The sequence below is a fragment of the Narcine bancroftii genome, chromosome 3, assembly GCF_036971445.1.
Source record: "Narcine bancroftii isolate sNarBan1 chromosome 3, sNarBan1.hap1, whole genome shotgun sequence".
Classification (NCBI taxonomy): Eukaryota; Metazoa; Chordata; class Chondrichthyes; order Torpediniformes; family Narcinidae; genus Narcine; species Narcine bancroftii.
In genome coordinates, this window is record NC_091471.1 from 165,210,269 (window position 1) to 165,235,375 (window position 25,107).

The 25,107-nt window shown below is 42.5% G+C and overlaps 1 protein-coding gene across 20 annotated transcripts in view; it reads right to left on the reverse strand.

Annotated features, from left to right (window-relative positions):
* Window positions 1-25,107, reverse strand: part of ccser1 (coiled-coil serine-rich protein 1) — a 1,096,421-nt gene that overhangs the window by 889,089 nt on the left and 182,225 nt on the right. For all 20 annotated transcript variants that reach the window (XR_011353899.1, XR_011353900.1, XM_069925708.1 and 17 more), the window contains one exon: window positions 9,229-10,535. Coding sequence is in view for 18 of the 20 variants with exons in the window: in XM_069925708.1 (XP_069781809.1) it covers window positions 9,229-10,535 (1,307 nt within the window). In the remaining 2 variants the exon portion in view is untranslated. The remainder of the gene's footprint in view (window positions 1-9,228; window positions 10,536-25,107) is intronic.

Below are 25,107 nucleotides of genomic sequence, written 5' to 3' on the forward strand. Positions count from 1 at the left end.
CTCCGCAGAAAAGGCAAAAGTGACATTAGCCTGGAACAGCAGCAGTTAGGATAAGTGGTGCTACTACCACCAAGATGAGGCTCCACAGCCCGCCAGTGCAAGCCACCCTGCTCGTATCTGGGAAACGTCTCAGCCGGTCAAAATTATTGACTCCTTGACATCTGGGATCATCATTTGGGGGAGCATTTTCTCGTTAGCATGGGAGCGGAAGTCAGGGTGTTGCTCCCCTCCTCAAGCATCGACACTCATTCGGGAAAGAAGGGGCCTATCCTGACTGCCGCCAACAACAGCAGCATCAGGACATATAGGGTCAACTTCTAATCCTGCCATTCCAAGTGGACCTTTATCATCGCCACATTTCGCAACCACTGCTGGGTGCTGGCTTCGTCTGGGCGCACTCCCTGCTGGTCGATTTGAAAGGACAATGTCTGGTCAATTCTAAGGCATTCAAATCGATCGCCTTGTGCCATGCTGAATTGACTGCACCCCACCTTGGCTCAGTGATCTTCTCCCACAATAAGTATGCCAGGATCCTAGCCAATTTCCTGGACATCATAAATCCCCAGTTCACATCGGCTGACCCTGAGCATGGGGTGGAGCACCATATCCCCACCACTTTATGCATGTCAATGCAGGCTGGTTCTTTCCCCCCCCCCCCACCCCCACCCAATGACAAGCTCCAACTGGTCAAAGATAAGTTCTGCAGGATGGAAAAAATGGGCATAGTGCACCACTCAGAGAGCCCATAAGCATCCCCGATTCACATGATCCCCAAAACGTCTGAGGGCTGGAAACCCTGTGGGGACTAACGCCATCTTAACATGGTCATGGCAGCTGACTGGTACCCTGTCCCTCACATCCAGGACTTCAAGGCAAACCTAGATGGTGTCCAGGTATTTTCCAAGATCGACATGGTATGTGGCTACCATCAGATTCCGGTCCACCCAGATATATCCTCAAGATAGCTCTCATCACCACATTCAGGCTCTTTGGGTTCTTGTGCATGCCTTTTGCCCTCAAGTGCACTTCCCAAGCTTTCAAAAGCCTTATGGACATGGTAGGCCACGGGCTCGGCTTCGTGTTCATTTACCTCGATGACATCCTCATCACTAACCGTTCTTGCCAGGAAAACCGCACACACCTCCGACAGCTCTGCCAGAGGCTTGAAGAGCATGGCTTGGCAATCAAACTCGCCAAGTGTCAGTTTAGCCTCACTTCCATCAACTTCCTCAGCCATCACATCAATTTTTGAGCGGTCCCACACCTGTCCAAGGTTGAGGCCTTTCGCAAGTTTCCCAAACCCTCTACTGTGAAGGGACTCCAAAAGTTTGTCGACATGGTCAACTTCTATCACCATTTCGTGTCAGCTGCAGCCAGGATAAAGCAACCACTTTTCAAGGTCCTGGCCACCAATCCAAACGAGCTCGTTTGGGATGATGCTGCCACGACTGCATTCAACAACACCAAAGACAACAATGCTGGCACATTCACAGCCCAACGCACCAACCACTCATGGTCAATGAATCTGGCACAGCTGTGGGCGGAGTGCTGGAACAACTGATCAGTGGTAGCTGGCAGCCCCTCACTTTTTTCAGTCATAACCTGAGACTCCCTGAGCAGAAATATGGAGCTATCGACTGGGAGCTCCTCGCTCTCTACCTCGCCATCCAGCATTTCCGCTACTTTCTTGAAGCCAGTGATTTCACAGACCACAAACCATTCACGTTTGCCTTTGCCAAAGTGTCTGATCCTTGGTCAGCCTGACAGCAGTGCCACCTGACCTACATCTCAGAAACTAGGCCTTCCATCCAGCACATCGCAGGCAAGAGCAACCAGGTCACAGATGTGTTACCCCATACAGCCATCAATGCCATCCAGGCTCTGGCCACAGGTGTTGACTACACAGCCGTGGCAGTCACCCAGTGGGAGGATGAAGAGATGCTCACCTTCTGCACTACCATCTCAGGCCTAAAGTTAGAGGATGTGAGATTTGGACTTGCTGACACCACACTCCTCTGTGATGTGACTATGGGACAGCCCAGACCATCATCCCCGCTGCCTGGCGACGTCAGATCTTCAACATGGTTCATGGCCCAGCTCACCCTTCCATTTGTGAAACAAAGGAACTTATTGCAGCCAAGTTCATGTGGCAAGGGTTGGGCAAACAGGTCAGCAATTGGGCCAGAGCGTGCACCCCCTGTCAAACCTCCAAGATTCAGCAACACATCAAGGTGCCGCAGAAGAACTTTGCCCTGACACACCAACGTTTCAACCATATCCACGTCAACATTGTGGGACTTCTGCCCCCATCCAGAGTATAACCAACTTTTTCACCATCGTGGACAGATTCACAAGATGGCTGGAGGCCATCCCACTCTTGGACAATGGCCTACCACCCACAAGCAAATGGCATAGTGGAACATTTTGACTGGCACATGAAGGCATTCCTCAAGGCACAGCTTATGGACTCAGGCTGGATGGACAAATTACCGTAGATCATGCTAGGCATACGCACTGCCCCAAAGGAGGACCTGGCAACTTCCTCAGCCGAGCCAGTGTACAGTGTCCCACTTTCATTCCCAGGGGACTTCATTCCGGCAGCGCGTGGACATCAAGTACCACCTACAACCATGATGACACGCCTCCGTGAGAAGGTGGGCAGACTTTCTCCAGTACCTGACTCAGTCCTACAACTATGTATGTCCCACCTGACCTCCAGGACTGCCAGTATGTTTTCCCTCACTGAAATTCCCACTGTACACCTCTGCAAAAGCCATTCAAGGGGCCCTTCAGAGTACTACAAAATGATATCATCAATATTGGCAGCAGACCTGAAACTGCCTCCGTGGGCTGTCTCAGGCCGGAACACTTGAACATTGACCAACCAGTGCAGGTGGCACAACTCTGCCACAGAGGACATCCAAAATCACGACCAAACCCACCCTCAACTCGACAACCTAACCACCTCCAATTCTTTGGTTTGGAGGAGGGGGGGGTGTGTCATGTGGCGGATCGCACCACCTAGTTATCAAACCATCATTTGGAGGTTTGGGAGAGTGGGAGCCCATGAGCATGATGGGGTCAAAGCAGTGGAGTGACAGCATGAGAACGGCCAGTTTCTTTTCCTCTCTCTGATTCAGCAGATTGACTTGCATTTTTGACCACAGATAATTATATCTGAACTGAACTGTTGAATTATTAAACAATGTTTGGACCAAATTGTTAAACAATTAAACTTAATGTTTGTACAACCCACAAACGACTACAATAAACCTCTATTAAGTCAGCTCTCATCCTTTGTTCACTCCAAAGCAAAAAACCTTAGCTCTGTCAGTCTTGCTTCATAAAACAATCTAGGCAACATCCTAATAAATCTCCTCTGCACCTTCTCAAAAACATCTAAATCTTTCTTGCAATGGGGCAAGCAGAACTGAACGCAATACTCACAAGTGTGGGCTAGCTTCACGTCTCTTGAAATCCATTCCCTGACTATTGAAGGCCAGCACTCCATACATCTTGTTAACCACCCTTTGAGATCCTGAAGGAAATTTGGAACCTCTCCCAGGTCTCCTACTAACTTTTAAAGATGCACCACAGAGAGTATCTTGTCCAGATGCATCACAATTATACGAAGGAATTGCTTTGCCCAAGGAACAGCAAAGAGTTTTAAAAGCAGGCCAAAACTCCCTTCCATCAGCTTTGCCCACTGTTTCGGAAAAGCTGTCAATATATTAGAGAACACGATTCTATACCAGCCATATGCTCATCTCCCCTTTTACATCAGGGAGAAGATGCATGCGTATGAAAACACAAACTCTCAGATTCAAGGAATTTCTTTCCAGTTGTTATCAGACTCTTAAATGAATCTCACGCTGGAAAAAAAGATGATGCCCTTACACTATTTTCAGAAACGGTACTTCTCTCTGTACCCTGCAATATTTGGCACTGTAGCACTGCTCCTTGCACTGCTGTTTATTCATTTATTATTGCACCATCTGCTGACAGTTGACTTGTCCGGATAGCATGTAAAATTAATCTTTATACTGTAAATCAGTACGTGACAATTTGATTCAACCTTGCCTCAAACCTCTCTGTGACTGCCTCTCTCCATTGCTTGCATCACCTGTGAACATTTGTTTCTTCCAGTGTACTGCCCTTCAATATTACCGCCCTCTCAATAATGTCACCCCCGCATCCACCTTTGCAGCATTGAGAATCTTACGTCTTCTTTAGCACTGGGGATTCTGATATGACCAAAGAGGCCTAATGTGGGACCCACAGGTTTTGGTGCAGGTGACTCAGGAGGTGATTGGCAGGGTAAGAGCCTGAATGGCTCCCCTGGATCCAGACCTCACCCTATCCTCCATCCCCTGGATGTCAGCAGAGCTTTTGTTTACACTCATCTCTTTTGTGCTCCCTGTTCTTGAGGCTGAGATTCCCCACTTTCAGGTGGTAATGGACCTGGTTTCATTGTGTTTTCATGTACCCATGTAAGTTTTGAGACATCCTTGATTCCTCAACCCTCCTCAAGATGTCTTGTCATAACAACACACAGAATAGATGATCAGTTTCAGAAATCTGATATGCAAATGACATATCTTTCTCTTTGTGGCTGACTTGGTAATAAACAGGGCCTAGGTGCTGGAGATACCATAGCCCCCACTACTTGGAATAGCGGGACCAAGTCGGCGTCATGACATTGGCAGCTCTGGTGGTTAGGGAAGTGGTGGAGACCACCACATCGGAGGAGGCACAGTGATCCTCAACCACTCGCTGTCCCTAAGAGGACTCTCTTTCCTTTCCCTTTCTCCTTTCATTTTGTTTTTGCAAGATGGTGTTGGAGCATAGCGGCTCTTTGCTAGCCTTTGATTGGCACCCATAAGAAAGGTTTTCAATAGATCTCGATGCACGTGACAAAGAATGAATAAATAAATGAGTGAATGTCTGTGACAATAAATCAATGTACAAGTGCACTGAAATTCTTGCTTTTGCAGCTACATTAGTACACAAAATGTACTAACAAACAATAAGTATAAATCGAATTACCAAGCTATAGATAAAACTATATTTTAAAAAAACAAAGCGGCTATATTTGGCCAGCACAGGGTCATGGCCAGAAGGGCCTATTACCACGTTGCGTCACTAAAAAAGCAGCACAGTGAAACACTACTAGGGGATGAATCCGCCACTTTTGTTAGGAATTTGTATGTTCTTCCTGCGTCCACCTAGGTTTCCTTCAAGTGCTCCAGTTTCTTCCAACATTCCAAAAACATTCGGAGTTTGGAGGTTAATTGGCCACAAGGATGTGTTTAGGTCGTGCGGGCTTGTGGACTGCAAGTCCTTGTTATTATGCTGTAACTTGAAATTTAAAAATAATTAAAGATAAGTATTCATAGCTGCAGTTAATGCATGTAATGTGATGTTACAATAATGGCCTTGAGAGGACATTCATGTTCGGTTGCTTATTAGGCTCGAGACAAAAAAGTCTGTAGAAGCTGAACAATTGGAGCAGCGCACAAATTGCTGGAGGGACTCAGTGACGCAGGCAACATCAGTGCAAGGCAAAAGGTAAGTGTTGGAAGGGTCCGAAATGTTGACTATCTATTGCCTTCCTCAGATGCTGTCTGACCGTTGAGTTCCTCGAGCATTTTGTGTGTGGCATATCTTGCCAGTGGATATGGATGAAATGGCAACATTGCTGGTATCCTTCTTGTGCATCCAGGTGTCTGCTTAAGTAATTGGTCTTGGATAGGTTTATTGCTGCCTAATAATCCGTGATATATTGGTGTGATTTGGAATTTTATCAGCCAGAGTTGTATAGATGTTTATGTGATATGACTGTGCAACTCAACAAAATTTAGCGTAGAAGAATGAGGAGAGATTTGATAAAGGTATACAAAATTATGACTGATATAGATAGAGTAAATGCAAGTAGACTTTTTGCACTGAGATACAAACCAGAGGACATGGGTCAAGGGTGAAAGGAGAAGAGTTTAAGGGGAACATTCGGAAGAACTTCTTCACACAGAGAGTAGTAGGAGTGTCGAATGAGCTGCCAGCTAATGTGGTGAATGGAGACTCAATTTTAACATTAAAGAAAAATTTGGACAGGTGCATGGATGTAAGGAGTATGGAGGTATATGGAATTGGTGCAGGTCAGTGGGAGCAGACAGAATAACATTTTAGCACAGAGTTGAAGTGGTGAAGGGGCTGATTCTGTGCTGTTATGGTCTATGGTCTGAAGACCATTCTTAGACATCTTTTTGATCTCAAAGCCTATAGAGGTCATCTCAGAAAATTCAGAGCAACCTCTCTTCCCTACAATATCTGAAAAGATATTAAGATATCATCAGCCCTGATGCTTGTCTGCTCCCATCTGTATTTTAATCACCATAAGAGGAGAGGTCGCAGCCAGAAAATGTGAAGCAAATACTCTTTTCTGTCTGTAAGGAGTTTGTATGTTCTCCCTCTGTCTTCTTAGGTTTTCTCCAGGGGCTTTGGTTTCCTCCAGTCCTTGAAAAACGTACCAGGTTGTCCGTTAAAGGGGCGCAAATTGGGTGGCAAGTACTCATGGGGCCAAATTGGCCTGATATAATGCTGTATATCTAAATTTATTTTTTTTTTAAATTGTCCACCATAAAACAAATTATAGTTCTCAAAATGTTAAGCAATGAAAAATGACTGAGTTTTTAAGTACTGACTTACTGATGTAATATCAAGAATACATTGTTGGTGCAATTATTGAGTGGTTGACTCAGTCATCTCGATTAACCATCTGAGAGATACAAGTTCAAATCCTACTTAAGCAGCAGTGGAATGTAAAATAAGTTAAAACATCTGGATTTTGACAAAATCATGGTCTTAAAAATGACATGGGCATTGAGAAACACAACCGGTGGGTTAATGTAACTCAGGAAATCTGCATCGATGCCAGGTAGGAATTCAGATCCACCAGCAATTTTGATTATTAACTGCATCATCGACCAGGGCCGATAAGAGCCAATGTACCCCAGCAACATCCACTTCCCCAAACCAAATAAAATGAAAGTGGAAGCAAGAGTCATCTGATCTCTAGTATTCCAGCTGAGGCTCAATGACTTTGGTTCCTCTAAGCCAATTCTCATTCAATAAGCATGATCAAAATAACTCTCAAATTAGAGGGTGTGCTACACTGTCTAACATGCGATCAATATGAATCAGATGGTAAACTAACATCTATTCGACACTCTCACAGAGGCATACCAAAACAATTTGCAACAGGGAGCTTCTACTCATATTTTCTTATGACATTTCTTTCTCATGTGTGTCATAAGTTTACATATATCCACAAACTTACTAACCATGTCAATATATTTAATCCAAGTTATTAATACAGAATATAAACATGCGGACCAGCACTGATCACTGCATTACGCCACTGATCATAGTCCTCCAATCTGATAGACCCATTGAGTTTATGTCAACTCTCAGATCATAGAGTAATAGAGTTCTACAACATGGAAACATGCCCTTTGGCCCAACTTGTTAGCTCTATTTGCCTCTGTTTAGTCCATATCCCTCAAAACCTTTCCGAGCCATGTACTTGGCTAAATACCTTTTGAATGTTAAAGTTGTCCTGTTACCCCATTTCCTCTGGGAGCTCACTCAAGGTTTCCAGTACCCTTTGCTTCACAGGAGTCTTTTAAATATTTCCCCTCTCACCTTAAATCTGTACCCTCACTTGTCCTGGGTAGAAGTCTTTAACTAGTTACTTCAGATTTCAGATTTATTATCAAAGTACATAAGTGACATCACATTCAACTCTGAGATTCTTTATCCAGTGGGCGAGGCAGAATGATCATTTATTGGTAGTGCAAAAATAAGAACTGTTCACAACAAAGTAAACAAATAAAGAAATATAAACAAAATGACTATGCAATACAGAGAGAAAAATAATCAATGAAGTTCAAAAGTGAGACTCCCTGATTGAGTCTGTTGTCACCATCATTCTTCATAATTTCATGAACTCATAACATTCCCCCTTTCGCCTTCGATGCTCCAGGATGAAAAGTTCCAGCCTATCCTCATTAATTCAAGCCTAGCACTCCTGGTAACATCCTTATGAATCGTTTCTTCATCTTTTCCACATTAACGATCTTTTCTATAGCTGGGTAACCAAAACAGCGCACAATATTCCAAGTGCAGTCACACCCACGTCTTGTTCAGTTTTCAGTACTGTTACTACTGTACTCAGTACTCCGACCAATGTAGGCAAATGTGCCAAACATTATCACCACCATCACCCTGTTACCACGGTCATGGAACTATATTGCTGTACCCCAAATAACTTTGTTCCACAATACTCAGCAGGGCCCAACCACTCCCTGTGTACTTCCATCCATGCTTTAGCTTCCAAAAGGACTAAGTGTTTAGCACCCAGCACTTGTCAGAGTTAAATTCCATGGCCAGCATGCCCACTTTACTGTGTTCCTTTTGTAATCTTTGATAACCTTCTTCACTGTACATTATACCACCAATTCTAGTGTCTTCTGCAAACCTACTAATCTTGATAGCTACATTGTCATCCACGCTGTTAATTTGGAAAACAAGCAACAGTGGGCACAGATACTATCATATGACACACCACTGATCACAGACATCCTATCTGATAACAACCCTCCACTACCATCAAGCCTTTTCTGTATCCAATTGGCCCGCTCACCCTGGATCCCATGCTACCTGACCTTCTGGACAAAACTAGCATGTTGGACCTTAAGCAATCCCTTACAGAACACTTATGGCAGAGGGAATACTTAAAGTAATATATGTGAGTGGAAAGAAAGGTTGGGAACCACTGTTGTAGTGCAATACACAAAAGTGCTGGAGAAACTCAGGAAGCACTTGCCCTTTCCTTCCTAAAGATGCTGCATGACCTGCTGAGTTTCTCCAACACTTTTATGCATTGATAAGTTTTGAAAGAGCTACTTAAAGTAAGAGAGAATGGCAGAGAGGCTGAAAGATTTAGAGATGAATCTGGCTGAGATTGTGGCAAAACATTTGTTACATTGTGCATTTGATCGAGCAGTAAGCATCCAGGGAATGCTGAAATTGGAGAAGCCAGTGGATCTTCGTGGAGCATGCAGGTGGAAGAGAGAGAAAGGAGAAGGGGTGGTGAGTGGGAGCATAAGGCAGCGTAGAAATGACTGACCAATTTTAATTGATAACAACATTAGAGTAGACTGACCATACCTGTCGAGCGAGATGTACCATGGCATTGCTCTTGATGTTTAGGAACTGGATTAGTTCTGGCTAACGTACAAGTCTTCCCGTTGTAAGGATTCATCATCTCAAATCCATTTTGGTTTGCTGAGATATCATGTGTTACAGAAGAAACCTCCTCAGCAATGGGGTTGACAATTTTTTTCTGAAGATCACGATCGCACGTTTCGTTTGCTTCCAAGCAGTCAACCCTCTGTGGTCTATCTTCCACTTCAGGCATTGCTTGGGGACAATGAGGGTAGATTTCAAGGAACTCAACACTGGAGAGCAGGGCTGTCTCCTTCTGAAAGCTGCAGTCCGCATATGTCAGGATTTCAGCAGCAGGGCTGGGAGAGTCCCTGGAGGTAACACCGACAGCCATGTCAAATTGAGAACTGTTGTGAAGAGGATCAACCGAGATCAACATTTGCTTCTCAGCCTCAGAGGCTGAGTCTGCTGAAATTGGCACAAATTCAGATGGGGTTAGTATTGTGGTATTGTCACTCGAAAGCAGGGGTGAATGCAATGAACCTTCGGTGTTCTCAACCTGCAGATACTTTGAAGACTCTTCGATTACTGGCTGCTTTAATGGGTCCATTTTGGCTTCTGCGGACACTTTGGGCTGGTCTGCTGTGGTGATTGACTGGCTCCGTGCAATATGTTTCGAGAGCTTGTAGTGTGTGGAGAAGGACTTGGGCAGCAGCTTCCTACTGGAGTGTTTGACAGAACGCTTACTATGATCATCAGGAAAACCTGAATCATCCCCCTCGTCAATGCTGGACCTCCCAGAGCTAATGCAATTCATGAAGACATTTTTGTTGTGAGATGGGTCCTTTCCCTTTTCAAAGTCCTCAGTCACTGATCTGGTAATCCTCTTGGCACGTGGAACACTTAACCCAAATGAATGGCGGGTCTTGGTTTTGGAGCTCTCATCGATATTCTCCTTTTGACTCAAAGTGTCCGCAGGCTGAACACTGTTGGGGAGATTCAAGTTGGAATTGTGTGCCTCTGTCCGATGCTCATGAACCTTCTTGGAATGGAAGCCAATGGAAGGGGTGCGGAAGATGCTCCTTCGCTTTCCTGCGCTACTGGAGCTGGAGTTGGTGCTGGAAGGAGAGGAGGTGTGGAGCCCATTGGTGACAGACGACGGCGAAGACGGAAGAGAATCGTGTCTTTTTGAAGTGCTCCGTCTGAATATGGGGAGCCTGGAGACCAGAGTGGAGCGCCGAGCTCCCACGTCCCCCATCAGCACAGCCTCACAACCCACTAGCCTTCGTCGAACTGCAGTGCCTTTCAACCTGGGTCAAAGGATAGAAAATAATGTTAGAACATTCAAGATTTGATTATAAAATTTGTTTTGTCTCAGTAAACTGCTTCAGATACTGCTGGATATCAAATCCTGGATCCCAGCTTTCTTGCTTTTTAAAGTTCAAAGTTCTCAGTAATCATGGATCATACACCTCTGGGTTTCCCTTCTTAAAGTCTGCAATCGGCTCCTTGGTTTTGGTGACATTGAGGGAGAGGTTTTGGTTAGTACACAATTCAACATGTTTTCAATCTCCCTCCTGTATGCAGACTTGTCATTCCCTTTTAAACAGCCTGCTGCTGTGGTATCATCAGCAAATTTGTAAATGGTGTTGTTATTGTCGTACTGAGTCACACAGTCATGGGTGTAAAGTGAGTAAAGCAGGGATCTAAGTGCACAGCCCTGTGACTTTTATTATTAATTGTCAATGATTAATTATTAATTAGATTTCGGGGTCACAAGAAAGTTTATCTCTTAATGTCCATTCCAGTATTCTGCTTGAAATAAGTGATGTCCTGGGCTACGTTCGAGATTGTCAGAGGGTAAGGAGGGCATATTTAATTCATTAAAGTTTGATGGTGAACTGCATACTACTTCGACATGCCCAACCCCACTCCCCACTGCACTAACCTCTCTTCACCTCTGGTGCTCACTTACACAAACCAGAACCACCGTCAACAGCATTGCCAATTTCCAAATTTTCTTCTATTTTAAATAATCTTCTCAGTGCTCAGAAAAAAAGCTGCAAAAGTCAAAACTTTGGACAGTTTGCTCACCATGTCTGGATGAATCTGACAACAGGAGAGGCTATTGCCTTGGCTTTTACTGAGGCTTACAAACTGAGTAAATACCAACGTGTTAGATTTAGTGGGAGTTAACTTCCACACAAATACATCTCATGTGGAAACAGGTAAAACCAACTTACAATCTCAAACCCAATTGCATTTTCTGTGATCCTCTGATGACATTTACTCAGTCAGACAGATGCCAATGGTACAAAAATAGCTTCTTCCCCTCCCCAATCAGATTTCTGAATGGACAATGAGCCACAGATTGCTCTTTTTCTTTTCCACTAATTTTTTTTTTAATAGTGTATTTCTGGAATATAATTTATAGCAATCTTTGCACCTGTAATGCACAATGCTACTGCCACTACACTTGTTCAAGGCAACAAAAAAATTCTGATTCTAATGCAGGAATTATTTCCTCAACCCCAATTGCCCTGAAGGGAAGAGGCAACTCAAATTTGGCAATCTGGAGGTGCTGACTTTTTTCTCTGAAGAAGGTGAATAAACCCCAGTGATATTTTTGTGACAGTGACTGAGACAAAAAGCTTTAAATGCTTGAATGCACATCTCCCTCATCTGCGCTAGTGGCCTCACACGACTCTGAATGGATGTCGCTGAACTTTGGCTTAGTGTCCAGTAACTCAATCACTTTTGTGCTTCGTTGTCAATGTATCTCTGCTGCTACTTCTGTGAAGCACCTTTAAGACATTTTACAACCTTTAAGTTGCTTCATAAATAAAAGTTGGGGATGATCACACTTAGAGGAAAATGCACGACAAACTTTGAATAAAAATTAAGCCACTTAAAAGTCAAATCTGTAAAAGCCTGCAGGACTTAAAAGGGCCAGGAGATGGCATCAAACTATTTTTTCAATTAAGCAGGAAAATTTACAGACAGTGTGATTGCAGTGCAACACACAAATGTGCTGGAGAAATTCAGCAGGTCATTCAACATCTATAGGAAGGGTGTGGTAAACCATTGTTGCAAATAATCGTCTGGTCAGGCACACCTATTGGCCGATTGTACCTGTGGCCACTCCCCACAGGCTCCTGTAGAGAGGTGACTGTTCCAGTGCAGGACAGCCAAACAATATGATGTGCCTTTGTTCTTAAGTGAAGCCTTTTGGTTTCTCAACAACGGTCTTGAGTAATTGATGGTGCATCAAAGGGTAAACAACAGTTTGGGCCTGAACCCTTCATCAAGGTATGAACAAGAGCAGGCAGGTGCCTGAATAAAAGGGTGGGGAGGGGGTGGGAACAGGAGAAGAGGGAAGAAAGGGTAGAGGGAGATTAACTGGCAAGAGGTCATAAGTAGATATAGGTTGGAGGGTAGAAAGGAAAAAGCTGAGGTGATGGGGAGGGGTAGCTTTCTAAATGAAGAGGGACATGGAGGGGGTGGAAATGGAGGAAAGAAAACAGAGGGATAGGGAAAGAAACCCAGGGAGGGATTTGGGGGAGAATTCGATGTTAATGGCATCTAGTATTTTCACAGTGTGGGAGATTCAGAGCATCGATATAATCAAAATACAACAGGGTATGCTTGATTTTGTGTTCACAATCCACTGCAGACCTTATGATTCTTTCAACACATAATGGTCACCCGACACTGTAAGAGGCTATTGTAAATTTTTAGACACAAAGAATGTGTGTGGACACTAAACCACAAAAATGGTTAAACTGTTCTTCAGGGATGTGTGAAACCCACCAGGACAGCTGTGGGGGGGGGGGGGGGGGGGCGGGGGGGAGGAAGGAAAGAGTGTTTAATTCAAGCACTGAATTCTGTAATTGTTATGATAGCTTGTCTTAATAACTCCATCAAATATGGCTCTGGGCTTGCTGATCTTCACATGACTCAAAGCTGCAAAGAGCAATATACAAACACTGGCCTTTCATTTATAACTGCTGGGTAAAGCGAATACATGTGCAAAAATAATAACCTTGTCCAGCAGGATACTGATGAAGTGTGTTGCACTGTTGAAGGTGCTGGCTTCTGGATGAGACTGAAATGCAAGACCCTCTCTATCAGTGATCTAATCATTATCCAGTTCAAAATTTGAACCTCAGTCAATGTCACTCCAGCAGATCACCTGAACATTATCACAACAGTGCCTGGAATTGGCTATTGTTATTGACAGCTAGAATCATAGAACACTACAGCACATACACAGGGCCTTCAGTCCATTTAGTTTCTGATAAACTATTATTCTGCCTGGTCCCACTGACCTACACCTGGACAATAGCTCTCCATACCCCTCCCATCCAAGAGGGATTCCAAATTTTTCTTAAATGTCATAATTGAGCCTACTTCACCATTTCAGCTTGCAAATCATTCCATACTCACCACTCAGCGTGAAGAACTCTTAAATGTTTCATTTCAACATCTCAATGGTAGAAATGTAACCTTGGGTCCCTTATCAATGAAATGAAGTACATTATTCTCAAATATTTATCCAAATTTATGTTGTTATATTATATTTCTATATTCAGTATGTACGTGATTATTATGTGCTGTGTGAGAAATGCATTACGTGTGCATCATGGTCCAGAAAAACACTTTCATCTTGTTGCATCTATACAGTCAGATGATAATAAACTTGAACTTCAAAGTATCTTCTTTCTATTAATGGAAACAAATCAATGCCTTTGCTGAATATCAATGTTTCTGCCTAGACCAGTATTTCTCAACCTGTAGTCTGCAGACTCTAGGTTCATCATAGGTGGTCCATGGTCACATAGAAAATGCAAATGTTAATGATATAAAAAAAAGTATTATGTAAAACAAGGCTGTGCATTTGATGACAAAAGCACATTCCCCAAAATTGTTTCCACCTAAACAAAATAAAAATCCCTGTGGTGATGTGGGAATCATCTCTCCCTTCACTGGTGGTCTGAGAGTTTGTGAGAGGTGGTCTGTGGGAAGTGAAGAAATACTTATTGTGGGCTGCAGGTGAAAAAAGATGGAAAACTATACCCCAGTGCATTATTTGTTATTCACTATTCATTTTCAGGATATGCATGTTACTGCAAGATCAGCATTTATTGTCCATCCTTAATTACCCTTGAACAGACTGCAATCCTTCTGGTGAAGTACTCTCACAGGACTTTAGGCAGTGCGTTTCCAGAGTTTTGACCCATTGATAATGAAGTGCAATAACACTCCAATCCCATTTTATTAAAATCTGAAATTCTCTTGAGGAGCATCCAACTTCCTTGGTTGGTTTCTGTCAATTGTTTTAAACCTAGCCGGGTCCCACTTTCCCACATCCCCTTCTAAATCACCAGGGACTCATCACACTCCATCAAACAGAAGGTACAGATGCTTGAAAACACCAATCTCCAAATTCAAGGACAGATTATTTCCTGCTGTTATCAGGCTTTGAAACAGATCTCTCTGGAGGTAATACCCTGAACAGCTTTGCTTGTTGTAACACTACTCCTCACACTGTTGTATATTGATTTATTTGATTGTCATTAATGCACTACCTGCTATGCGGATTGACTTGTCTGGATAGCACACAAAACAAAGCTTTTTTTAAACCAGATCCCAGTACATGTGACAAAGAAAAACAATTCAATTCAATTTAAAGCACTCTCTTGAAAAAATTGCAAAACTTCCATTCTTATGTTTCTGTAAAACCTAATTCATTGAAATAAAGTGGAATTAAAAGCATGTTGGAGTATTTGGGGAATTGAGAGTTATTGGGAACAGGCAGATAAATGGAGCAGAGTCCTTGGCCGTAGCAGGCATGATCTGTGAATGCTGGAGCAGATTCGATGGGCCATGTGGGCAACTCTTCCTATTTCTTCTGCCTTAACATTTGACAGTCATATCCAATAGTCTGGAAAATAGGCCATTCCAGCACCATTGAAGGCTCAAATATGCCTGATTATCTAAGCTTCATTCAATATAGTCACATTAATGTGACAGATGAGCATCATTGGTAAGACTGGTAATCAGTGTCTGTCCCCAATTGTCCTGAAGCAAGGAGCAACTAACAGAAGGATGAATCACATTGGTGGATCTGGAGTCACACAGAGATCACACCAGGTCAGAAAGGCAGACTTCCTCCTCTGAAGAACATCAGTGAACCAAATCGGTATTTCCATCACTGTCATGAATAGTTCTTAACCTCAGATTTATTTGAACAGTTGGACTTTTAGTCCCCAGGTTTGAGGTGATTTTTGAATTCATGTTTCCGGGCCTTCAGTAGCATGTGTACTAAATACACCAGTCTCCTACAATTGTGCAATTATTCTTCCTATTAAGAATTTATTTGAGGATGAGTTAAAGTAGCTCAATTTCAGGTCATAAAAGTGCCCAAAGCCTTTGGACAGAATGCTGGTGAACCATTGAATAGAGAAATTGATCCAACAACACTCGAGAAGCTCATCCAGGTCAAAGCTGATTGGCACCTCAGCATCAAAGAGGTTTGAAATCAAATCTCTGGATCAACTCAGGGAAACTGATTCAAACTAGCAGCTTCATTCTTCAGTCAGTGGCTTGCTTTCAATTGTTTGATGGAATAACAGATCCCAATGTTGCACTAAACCGATACAAGTCTAATCCAACAAAATTAACCATACTCGTAAGAATTATTCTGCTGATTCAGGGATATCAGACGTTAATAGCTCAGTACACACAATCCATTAAAAAAATACATCTGAAACTTAAAAGTTCCTTCATTCCTGCGTTAGCTGTCAAATTAGTCCCACACGAACTACCCTTCCTCAAATATTGCTGCAGTTATTTCTCCCATCAATCATTTGCTTGAGAACTGTTACAATTTCATTACTATATCAGATTTATTTATTGCTATTATCACATATACCAAGATATCGAAAAGTTTTATTTTGTGTGCCAAAGACTGGCAAAGACTCACCAACACTCCAACAACTTTACGCCCAAAAGAAAGTGAAGGAAATGAGTGGACGAGAATAATGCCACCTCCTTCTATGGAGCTGCCTCGACCAGTGCTGTATCCATTGTACATGAAACAATTGTAGCTGCTGCCACAGCCACTTATTCCCATCGCACCCATGTGCCGCAGAGTGGTAAGGCCCTGCAGAGCTCCCTATGCATTTTCTGCTGATGCATTCATGATCATATTTACCTGCTGGTCTGAGGACCTGCTGCATGTGCCCTTGAATCCATCTCATCTGGCTTCTGATTTCCATATGCTGAAAAATGTGTCTCCTGACTTAAGTCAGGAAATCTCTCAGACCATAAGGCCATAAGATACAGGAGCAGAAGTTGACCATTTGGCCCATCGAGTCTGCTCTGCCATTCCATCATGAGTTGATCCATTCTCCCACTCAGCCCTACACCCTGCTTTCTCCTCATAACCCTTGATTCTCCGACTAATCAGATTCCTATCAATCTCTGCCTCAAATACACCCAAAGACTTGGCTTCCATATTGTGGTAGCAAATTCCAGAGGATCACCAGTCTGGCTAAAGAAATTCCTCCACATTTCTGTTTCAATCCTGAGCTTGTGCTACCATGGGAAACAACTTTGCCACGTCGACTCCGTCCAGGCCTTTCAATATTCAAAATGTTTCTATGAGATCTCCCCTCATTCTTCTGAATTCCAAGGAATACAGTTCAAGAGTCGTCAAATGTTCTTCATAGGCTAATCCCTCTTTAGTGGGACATCCCAATTAAACCTCCTCCTCACCTCCCCTACTCAGAGGAAAACCACACTTTTTCAACATTGATTTCCAGGCATACTCATTGCCACACATGTTTGAGGCTTCTTAAACAAGTCAGTGCACAAGGATTTTGTGACAGCATCATCCTGGCAGATTGCCTTTGACTCACACATTTTGCCCTAACTAATAGACACGATAACAAGCTTTTCTATATTTCCTTATAAGTTCCTTTAACGTCTGACTGTACATATACAAACAGCGTTTCTCTGGACCCCTAATGCACAGTGCTTAATAATCACAGAAGTACATAAAAATAGAACATATAATAAATATGTATAAATATTTGGCCCAGCAGATCTCAGCCAGCATGCAGAGCAATTCTCTACCCCACCAACTGTTCCTCTAACATGTTCTTCTCACATTCACATCACTTCTCCCACCTCCCCACAGACTGGGCAACATAATGTCTTTGAGATGTTGGGGGGGGGGGGGAAGGTGAACAAGGAGGAAATCTATCACGGGGTGAATGGGCATGAATGTCACAATGAGGCCCAAGTTACTTGGCAGAAAAACAGCAGATCCACCAGCAATGCCATTGTGCCTCATTTTATTTTTCCTTAAGCCACACCAGGGAACCTTCTCACCTCCAATTCAAAACCTTGAGCCCTTGAGACCCAATCTAAGACATCAGCAGTAAAATCATGGCTGGCACTTCTGTGTAGGTCTGAGGGACACCAGCAGTTTCTGCAGTGTTATATTTGGATGGGATACCAGTCTGTCTTCTGTTTCTATTTGATATGATAGAACAGTACAGCACAGCAACAGGCCCTTCAACCCACAATGTCAGTGCCGAACATGATGCCCAAATTAAAGTAAAAAAATCTGCTGCTTACAAATGGTACAGACCACCCCCCCCCCCTCCTCCCCACCACCCCTTCCACTTTTCCCTACTTATTCATGAGTCCATCTAGAAGTCTCTTAAACATTACTATTTTATTTGCTTCCACCACTAATTCTGGCAGGTCATTCCAAACCCACCCCACAAATCTCCTTGAAACTACACCCCCCCCCCCCACACCCCTTAAATGCTTGTCCTGTGGGACATAACATTTTTGCCCTGGAAAAAAGATTCTGACTGTAGAGCACAACCTGTTTGTCCAACCTTTCCCCAGAGCTCATGCCCTCTAATCAAGACAACATCCTAATAAATCTCCTCCATTCCCTTTCCAAATCCTCCCGGTATTCGGACAACCACACACTGTATTGCAAGTATGACTTAACCAAAGTTTGATGATAATCCTAATAAGTTTATTGACAGGTACCTTGTACAATGTACATATGTGCCAAATTCTTCCTTGTGGACCCCAGCAAACACATCATTTAAAAAAAACAGTCACATGTTATTTGTTAAATTAAATTTGAAAGAGATAATCAAATCAAAAGATAAATAATAAATATTCACAGTTACTGTAGTACAAAAAAGTTAAAAAAAAAAGGTAGTGTTACAATAGTGCAGGCAGTCCTTTTGTGGTGTCAGAGTAGCCCCTGACTAGTGTAACAAGAGTCCCGACAGTTGCTGGAAAGAACATTTTTTTGAACCTAGAGGTACTGGTCTTCAGACTTCAATACCTTTTACTTATATAGGTACAAAAAGACCACTTACTTTTCTAGTCAATGCCCCACCCAAAGAAGGTAAGCATGGGACGCATGGAAATTGCGCTCTTTGATGACCTCGGCAATATTGATTGTCAACTGATATTGCTGAAGTAGAGGTAATCTAATCATTACTGTTTGTAGAAATGTTCAAAGTCGTCTTTTACATTTCCAACATATATATCGTTAGAGGGTCAGCAAAAATGTGGAATCTTCTTTTCTTCAATGATTGGAGATGCCTGTCATCCTTTGTTCCTGGCGAACTGAGGTTCACAGTGGCTGATGACCATCCGATGGCCCCAAGAACACTTCCTCAGCATTTCAGGGAACTACATGTTTGAAGCAAAATAAAATAGAATTCCTGTGCTTGAACTCAATAAAAAACACAATGCAACTTCCTACAAGGGGTCTGCTTAAAATCTGAATCCCACACCATGAAGTTGGTAGGACTCGCACAGTGCTGTGCAGTCAAGAGCCGAGGCACACTGATAATCCATTTCAGAGTACAGTCCTAATTTTAGAACGCCAATAGACCTTAGACTCCTTTGTGTATACAGTCGGAGGTTCCATTCCTCCCATAAATATTAATCCTTGCCACTCAGACATTTTTCTCATTAAGTAAAGTCTGCTGTGTTATTTCAGGTGACATCAAGACTAACAATTCTTTTGCAGCTGCCTCCAATATCTTTCTATCTAGTTTTAAATCTGAAAGATGAGATATTTTGAAGCAGTGTACCTTTGCAAAGCAAGAGCACAAATAAACCCAAGAAATGTTCAAACAAAACTGCTTCAATCATTGTTGTATTTGAATAAATGTAAACTTGTCAGGATTAAGCTAAGTATCAATTCAGTCTTTTACAAAGCCAGAGATTATAATGCCCATTTTTTTCTAACTTTGTTAAAAGAAAAGGTTCCATTATTGTCACATGATATACTATTATTAGAATGTATCATACATGAAATTCTTAAACTTTTGTCTACCGTAAGGCAGACAGAGTCACCACTTTTTCCAGAGCTCCTTACAGAAAATTGCAGCACCTATGTTCCAATGTGGTCTCCCCTCCAAGTACTGGCCAAACCTGTACCTGCTTAACTCCCAAGATCAGACAATCTCAGGCATATTCAAGCTATTAAGTACTGTATTACACATAAGAATAAGACAAATATGAAGCTGGTTGGTTGATTTTTTTTTTACACGCTGTTTTTTGAAAGCATGAACAGGGTAAACTGTCAAGATTCAGAAGAAGGCTTTTCTTTTAAGTACTGCTGAAGGCTTTAAAAGTGCAGCAGTAAGCAGAATAGGCTGTTACTTAATAGAGAGCAAGGGATTCATATAGGTAGTCCACCCACCATCAAGGTATAGCAATGATTCCAATGTTGAAATCAGTCAGCTGAACAACTCCCATGCAAGACCTTCCCATCTTGATCATCAGGTTGACAGGTGCAGTCAGAGAGTAGCATGAAAATTCAACTGGGCATGCTCCTGCCTCTGAGCTCCAGTCATCCAGATTTGATCCTAACCTCTGGTGCATTCCATGTGGAGCTTTCATGTTCAGAACTTGAACTTGGTAGGAACCCTCCCCCCGCCCCACTAAAACAGAAGGTTGCTGAGGCCAGTTGATTAGCTATGTTCAAAAGAGAGTTGGATGTGGCCCTATGGGTATCGTGATCAAGCAGTATGGAGAAAAAACAGGAATAATATATGGAGGTCACATGATCTCCCAGGATTGTATTGAATGGTGCTGCAGGTTCGAAGGGCTGAATGGTCTTCTCCTGCTCCTATTTTCCATGATTCTCCCTGTGACTGTGTATGCTTCTCCCACATGTCCTATTCCCTTCCTCCTGCCAAACAGCGAAGGGTAGATAGGATGATTTGCTCTGGTCTGTAGGTGTGTGCAGTTGCGGCCGTAGAATCTGGGAATAAGGGAAAAATAAAATGCGATTCGTATCAATGGTCAAGTGGAATTGAAGTGCCATTTTCCATGCTGTACAAGTGAATGTGAAGACAATGAATCTAAAAGTTTACAAATGATTTAAACAGCATGGTGATGCTTTGAGTGATTCAATTCTTGAACTCTCAGCCTAACATCTCACATCAGGATGTCCTGTGTATTTTTCCTTCTATTTTCCTTTATCTCATGCAAATGTCCCTATTGAATGCCTTTGGAATGTTCCTATTGCTCAAGTCTCCACTTCTGGTAAGATATTCCAGACAAGCATACTGTGATATCACCCCTACATTTCCCTCCACTCACCTTAAACAGATGCCCTCTGCTATTTTCTATTGTTGCCCCTGGAAAATGATGTTGGCTGTTCACCCTATCTAAGCCCCTCGCTATCTTTTATACTTCCATTAAGTCACTTCTTATCCTTCATCATTGCAATGAAAAAAGCCCAAGTTATGTCAACCTTAATTTCATGCACACTTCCATGTTTTTACTCCTCTCATGCACTTAAAAGCATCTATGTTATTCTTCTCACCCACTTCACATGACCCTCAGTTACATTTTGTGATGGCAATTTCCTATAAATTCCAATGAACATTCAGAGCAGTCATTTATGTGATTGTGAATACAGCTCAGGTATCACACAAACCTCCTTTGCTTTCATTGACTCGATCAACACCTCCTGGTGCCCTGGAAAGGCAGCCAAAGGACTCAATCCACCCTGATCAGATGCTCTTCTCTTTCAACCAAATGGGGAGAAGATTCAAGAATGTGAAATCACACATCATTAAATTAAAGGACAATTTCTTTCCTGCTATTTTTAGATGTCAAAACGAACCTCGCATAGAAAAATCACATTGTGCTTCTCCATTCAAACCTATCTCTCACTGTACCTTCTCTCTAAATAAAATATTACAGCACAGTACAGCCCCTTCAGTTCTCAATGTTGTGTTGACCTTCAAAACATATTCAACAATCTAGTTTCCCTACCTTACACGCACAACCCTCTATCCTTTTTTTTTTGCATCTCTTTGCTGTGTCTAAAGCAGTGGTTCTCAACCTTTTTCTTTCCTCTCACATCCCACTTTAACTAATCCCTATGCCATAGGTGCTCTGTGATTAGTAAGGGATTGCTTAAGGTGATATGTGGGTGGAAAGAAAAAGTTTGAAAACCTCTGTTTTAATCGCACCTAATTGACTCATTACATGCACAGTTTCATAACTCCAAAGGAAATGGGCCAATGACAATTTTTCTCAAGCAAAATGTTTCAGAAACAATCGAGTCTAGAGCAGTGATTCTCAACCTTCCCTTCCCACTCACATACCACCTTAAGCAATCCCTTGCTAATCACAGAGCACCAATGGCATAGGAATTACTTAAAGTGGGATGTAAGTAGAAAGAAAAAGGTTGAGAACCACTGGTCTAAAGGTTTTTTAAATGTCCTTATTGTACAGCCTCCATCACCACCCCTGGCAATGCATTTCAGGCACCCACCACTCTCTGTTTCAAATAAAAACTTAACCCTGATGTCTCACCTAAACTTTTTCTCCCCTCACTTATACAGATGTTATGACATTTGTGAGTTTCTCTGGGAAAAGGGAATGTCTGTTCACCCTATCTATTTCTCTCACAATCTTACACACTCTGTACTGTATTTTGTTCTGAAATACTTATATTTGGATAGATTTGCATGCAAAACAATTCCTTTTACTGTAAATAAATATAATCTTGCACTGACATTGCAAGTTGTGGGTGTTGCCCACTATTCAGGTCTGCCCTGTCAACTTCTTCCACATTAAAAAAGTTTTTTGGTTTGGCTCCTATCCCACTCTTCCAGAATACCCCAGTCTGCTTGACACAGTTATAACCTCCATTCAAGAATAATACACTAATATGCTGGAGAAACTCAGCAGGTCACACAGAATCCTCAGGAAGTAAAGGGTCACCAATTTTTCAGGCCTGTGCCATCAGGTAGAAGCAATAACAGGCAGGAGCCTGAATAAAAAGGTTAGGGGGAAGAGAGGGAAGGGAGGAGAGAGAGTGGAGGGAGGAGGAGGGGGAGAGATGGGAAGAGGGGGGAGAGAGGGGAGAAAGGGGAGGTGGGAGAGGGAAGAAAGGGGAGGGAGAAAGAAGAGGAAAGAATGAGAAAAGGGGAGAAAGGGGAGTGCAAGGGGATGGGGAGGGACAAAGGTTAACAGGTAAGAGGTCATAGGTGGCAACAGGTGAGGGAAGGTAGAAGAAAAAAAGCTGAGATTGGGGAGAGGGAAGCTCCCTCATGGAAGGGGTGGGGATCTGGTAGGGAAAGAGCAAGTCTCAAAGAAGAGAGCATACTGTATAGTTCGGCATTTAAGTCAAGTCGCGAAAAGTGGTGGTGGTTGGGGGGGGGGGGGTCGACTTACACAACAGATGTACATTTGAGACCTTAAGTTCACCGTGAAAAGCAGATTGATGTGTCAATTTGGCATACAAGTCGATGCTGCAAGCACCTCCCCTACCGCCATTCTCCAACACCTCCCCACCACTGGGTGCCACCATAACCACTTCTATCTGGGACCCTGAGGTCACCGTCACTGTCCCTTCCTGGTAGTCCAAGATTCCTTCTCCCACTGGGAGCATAATGTTTGTGCTCAATCTCCGTGGGTCATCGCTGTTGATGAGTGATAAGCTGAGGTTTTTTTAAAAAACTTCCTTCATTTACAGTTTTGTTATTTGTGATTGGTGGGGTTTTAAAATGCTTTGGGTTGTTCCTGGGAGGCTGAAAAATGGGGGTCGACATACACCAAAATATACGGTAATTATTTCTTTTTTTTTAATGCCTCCCCATTCTCTCTTTATCATGCAGAAACCAGATGTGCATAAAGAAATCTAAGTGCATTCTAGCTTGTGCACAAAATTAACAATCCTTTCATGCTTTTCTGTTCCACTTTTCTGGAAATGAACCTGAGTGTTTGTTTGACAATTGCTTTTTCATACCACGTTAAAATGCAGGAACAGTGCTCCAAAAGAGGAAATGCACAGGCATGCATTGCCTCCCTTCAATTTGTTTCAGATGTACAGTTAAGCCCTGACAACAGCATCACTTGGAAGCACAGTGACGATTGCAAATGTGCCAAAAGGAGGAATAAAATCTAATCAATTTTTCCCAGTGACAGGAGATCGAAGCAGGAGAGGCTCTCATCTCGACAGTCCTGGAGGGACAATGGGAAATATGTCCTGCTTGAGTGAATTCATACCTGGAACTCATCAATGTTGAGATGCTCCACTTATTCTACATGCCCAAATCATGGTGTCACTATCAGCACCTTTTTTAAATTAGTTCTGGAACAATGCCTGCTGCAGATGCTTGTTTAAGTCTCATTTCATGTTTCTATGCACAAGCCAAGCAAAAACACTTCCTCGTTGATTGTCATTAACAAGTTATGTCCTGAAATGTTGACAGATCGCTGGGTTCAAAACGTATTTTTTACTAATTTGTTTCCGTGTAAGATGAAATGTTTCAGAGAAACTTCCTATTGCCTGAAAGAATAGCAGAAAATAATGAAAAAAAATGTACAATGCTGTGACCATTTCTCCTGATGACACTAAAAGACAGCATGTCAGTGCATTAAGTCTATGCTCACTCAAAGCGCTATCCCATATCCAACTAATTTACAAGGTAATCTATTCTCTACCAATTCCAATCATACTCCACTACTTTGCAATATGCTTCCCACAATACACCTGGCAAATCTCCTCAGACTTCTTAGAAAGTAATTAAGGAGAAGCTATTTCAAAAGCAGAAAGCTGTTAACTGGAAGATACAGATTTAGTTGGCAAGGTGAAGAGAAATTTTGTGTGCAGCAATATGACACTCCAACAAAACATTTCCTGAAAAGCTGGTGTAATGGTAATAATATTTATTGCCATACACTTGTGCTACAATTCTTACTTGTTGCAATTAAACAGGTACTTTCATGAAAAAAAAATCAATCATTTACTGTACATAAAACCAAGTTAGAGAAATATACAGTGTAGCAATGGGGTAGAAATGGGGAAGCGAGACCAATTGAATCCACCGACAAAAGAGCAGAGTTAGGCCTGGATGGCTTCTCCAAATTTGTGACTTAATTTTGAATAGGCAGGCATGCACACAGATTTCATGTTTGACAAGGCAATTCGCTGTAAAATGTGCCAGCATATTGATAGTGATTTCAACCACAAATATCTGAAGACTTTTGCATAGCAGGAAAGCAAAATCCCCGAGCTTTTATTTTGAATGTCAGGGGTAAACAGTTAGCGATCCTGCAAACGGGATTAATTTCACACTTTCCATTTCATTCTTCATCTTATTAACTGACTGTGACCCCAAGTTTGAGAAAGACCAAGAAGAATATTTAAATATTTCAATTGCAAGAGTGAAAATTACATTACAGGCGTGGACAGCATTTTGGAATGTTAAGTGCCTGTGAACCTTAAGAATCTCTTAACCACATCATTCAGCCTTTCCTCGACAGCTATAATATGCAGATTTGCTGATAACCAGATCATGC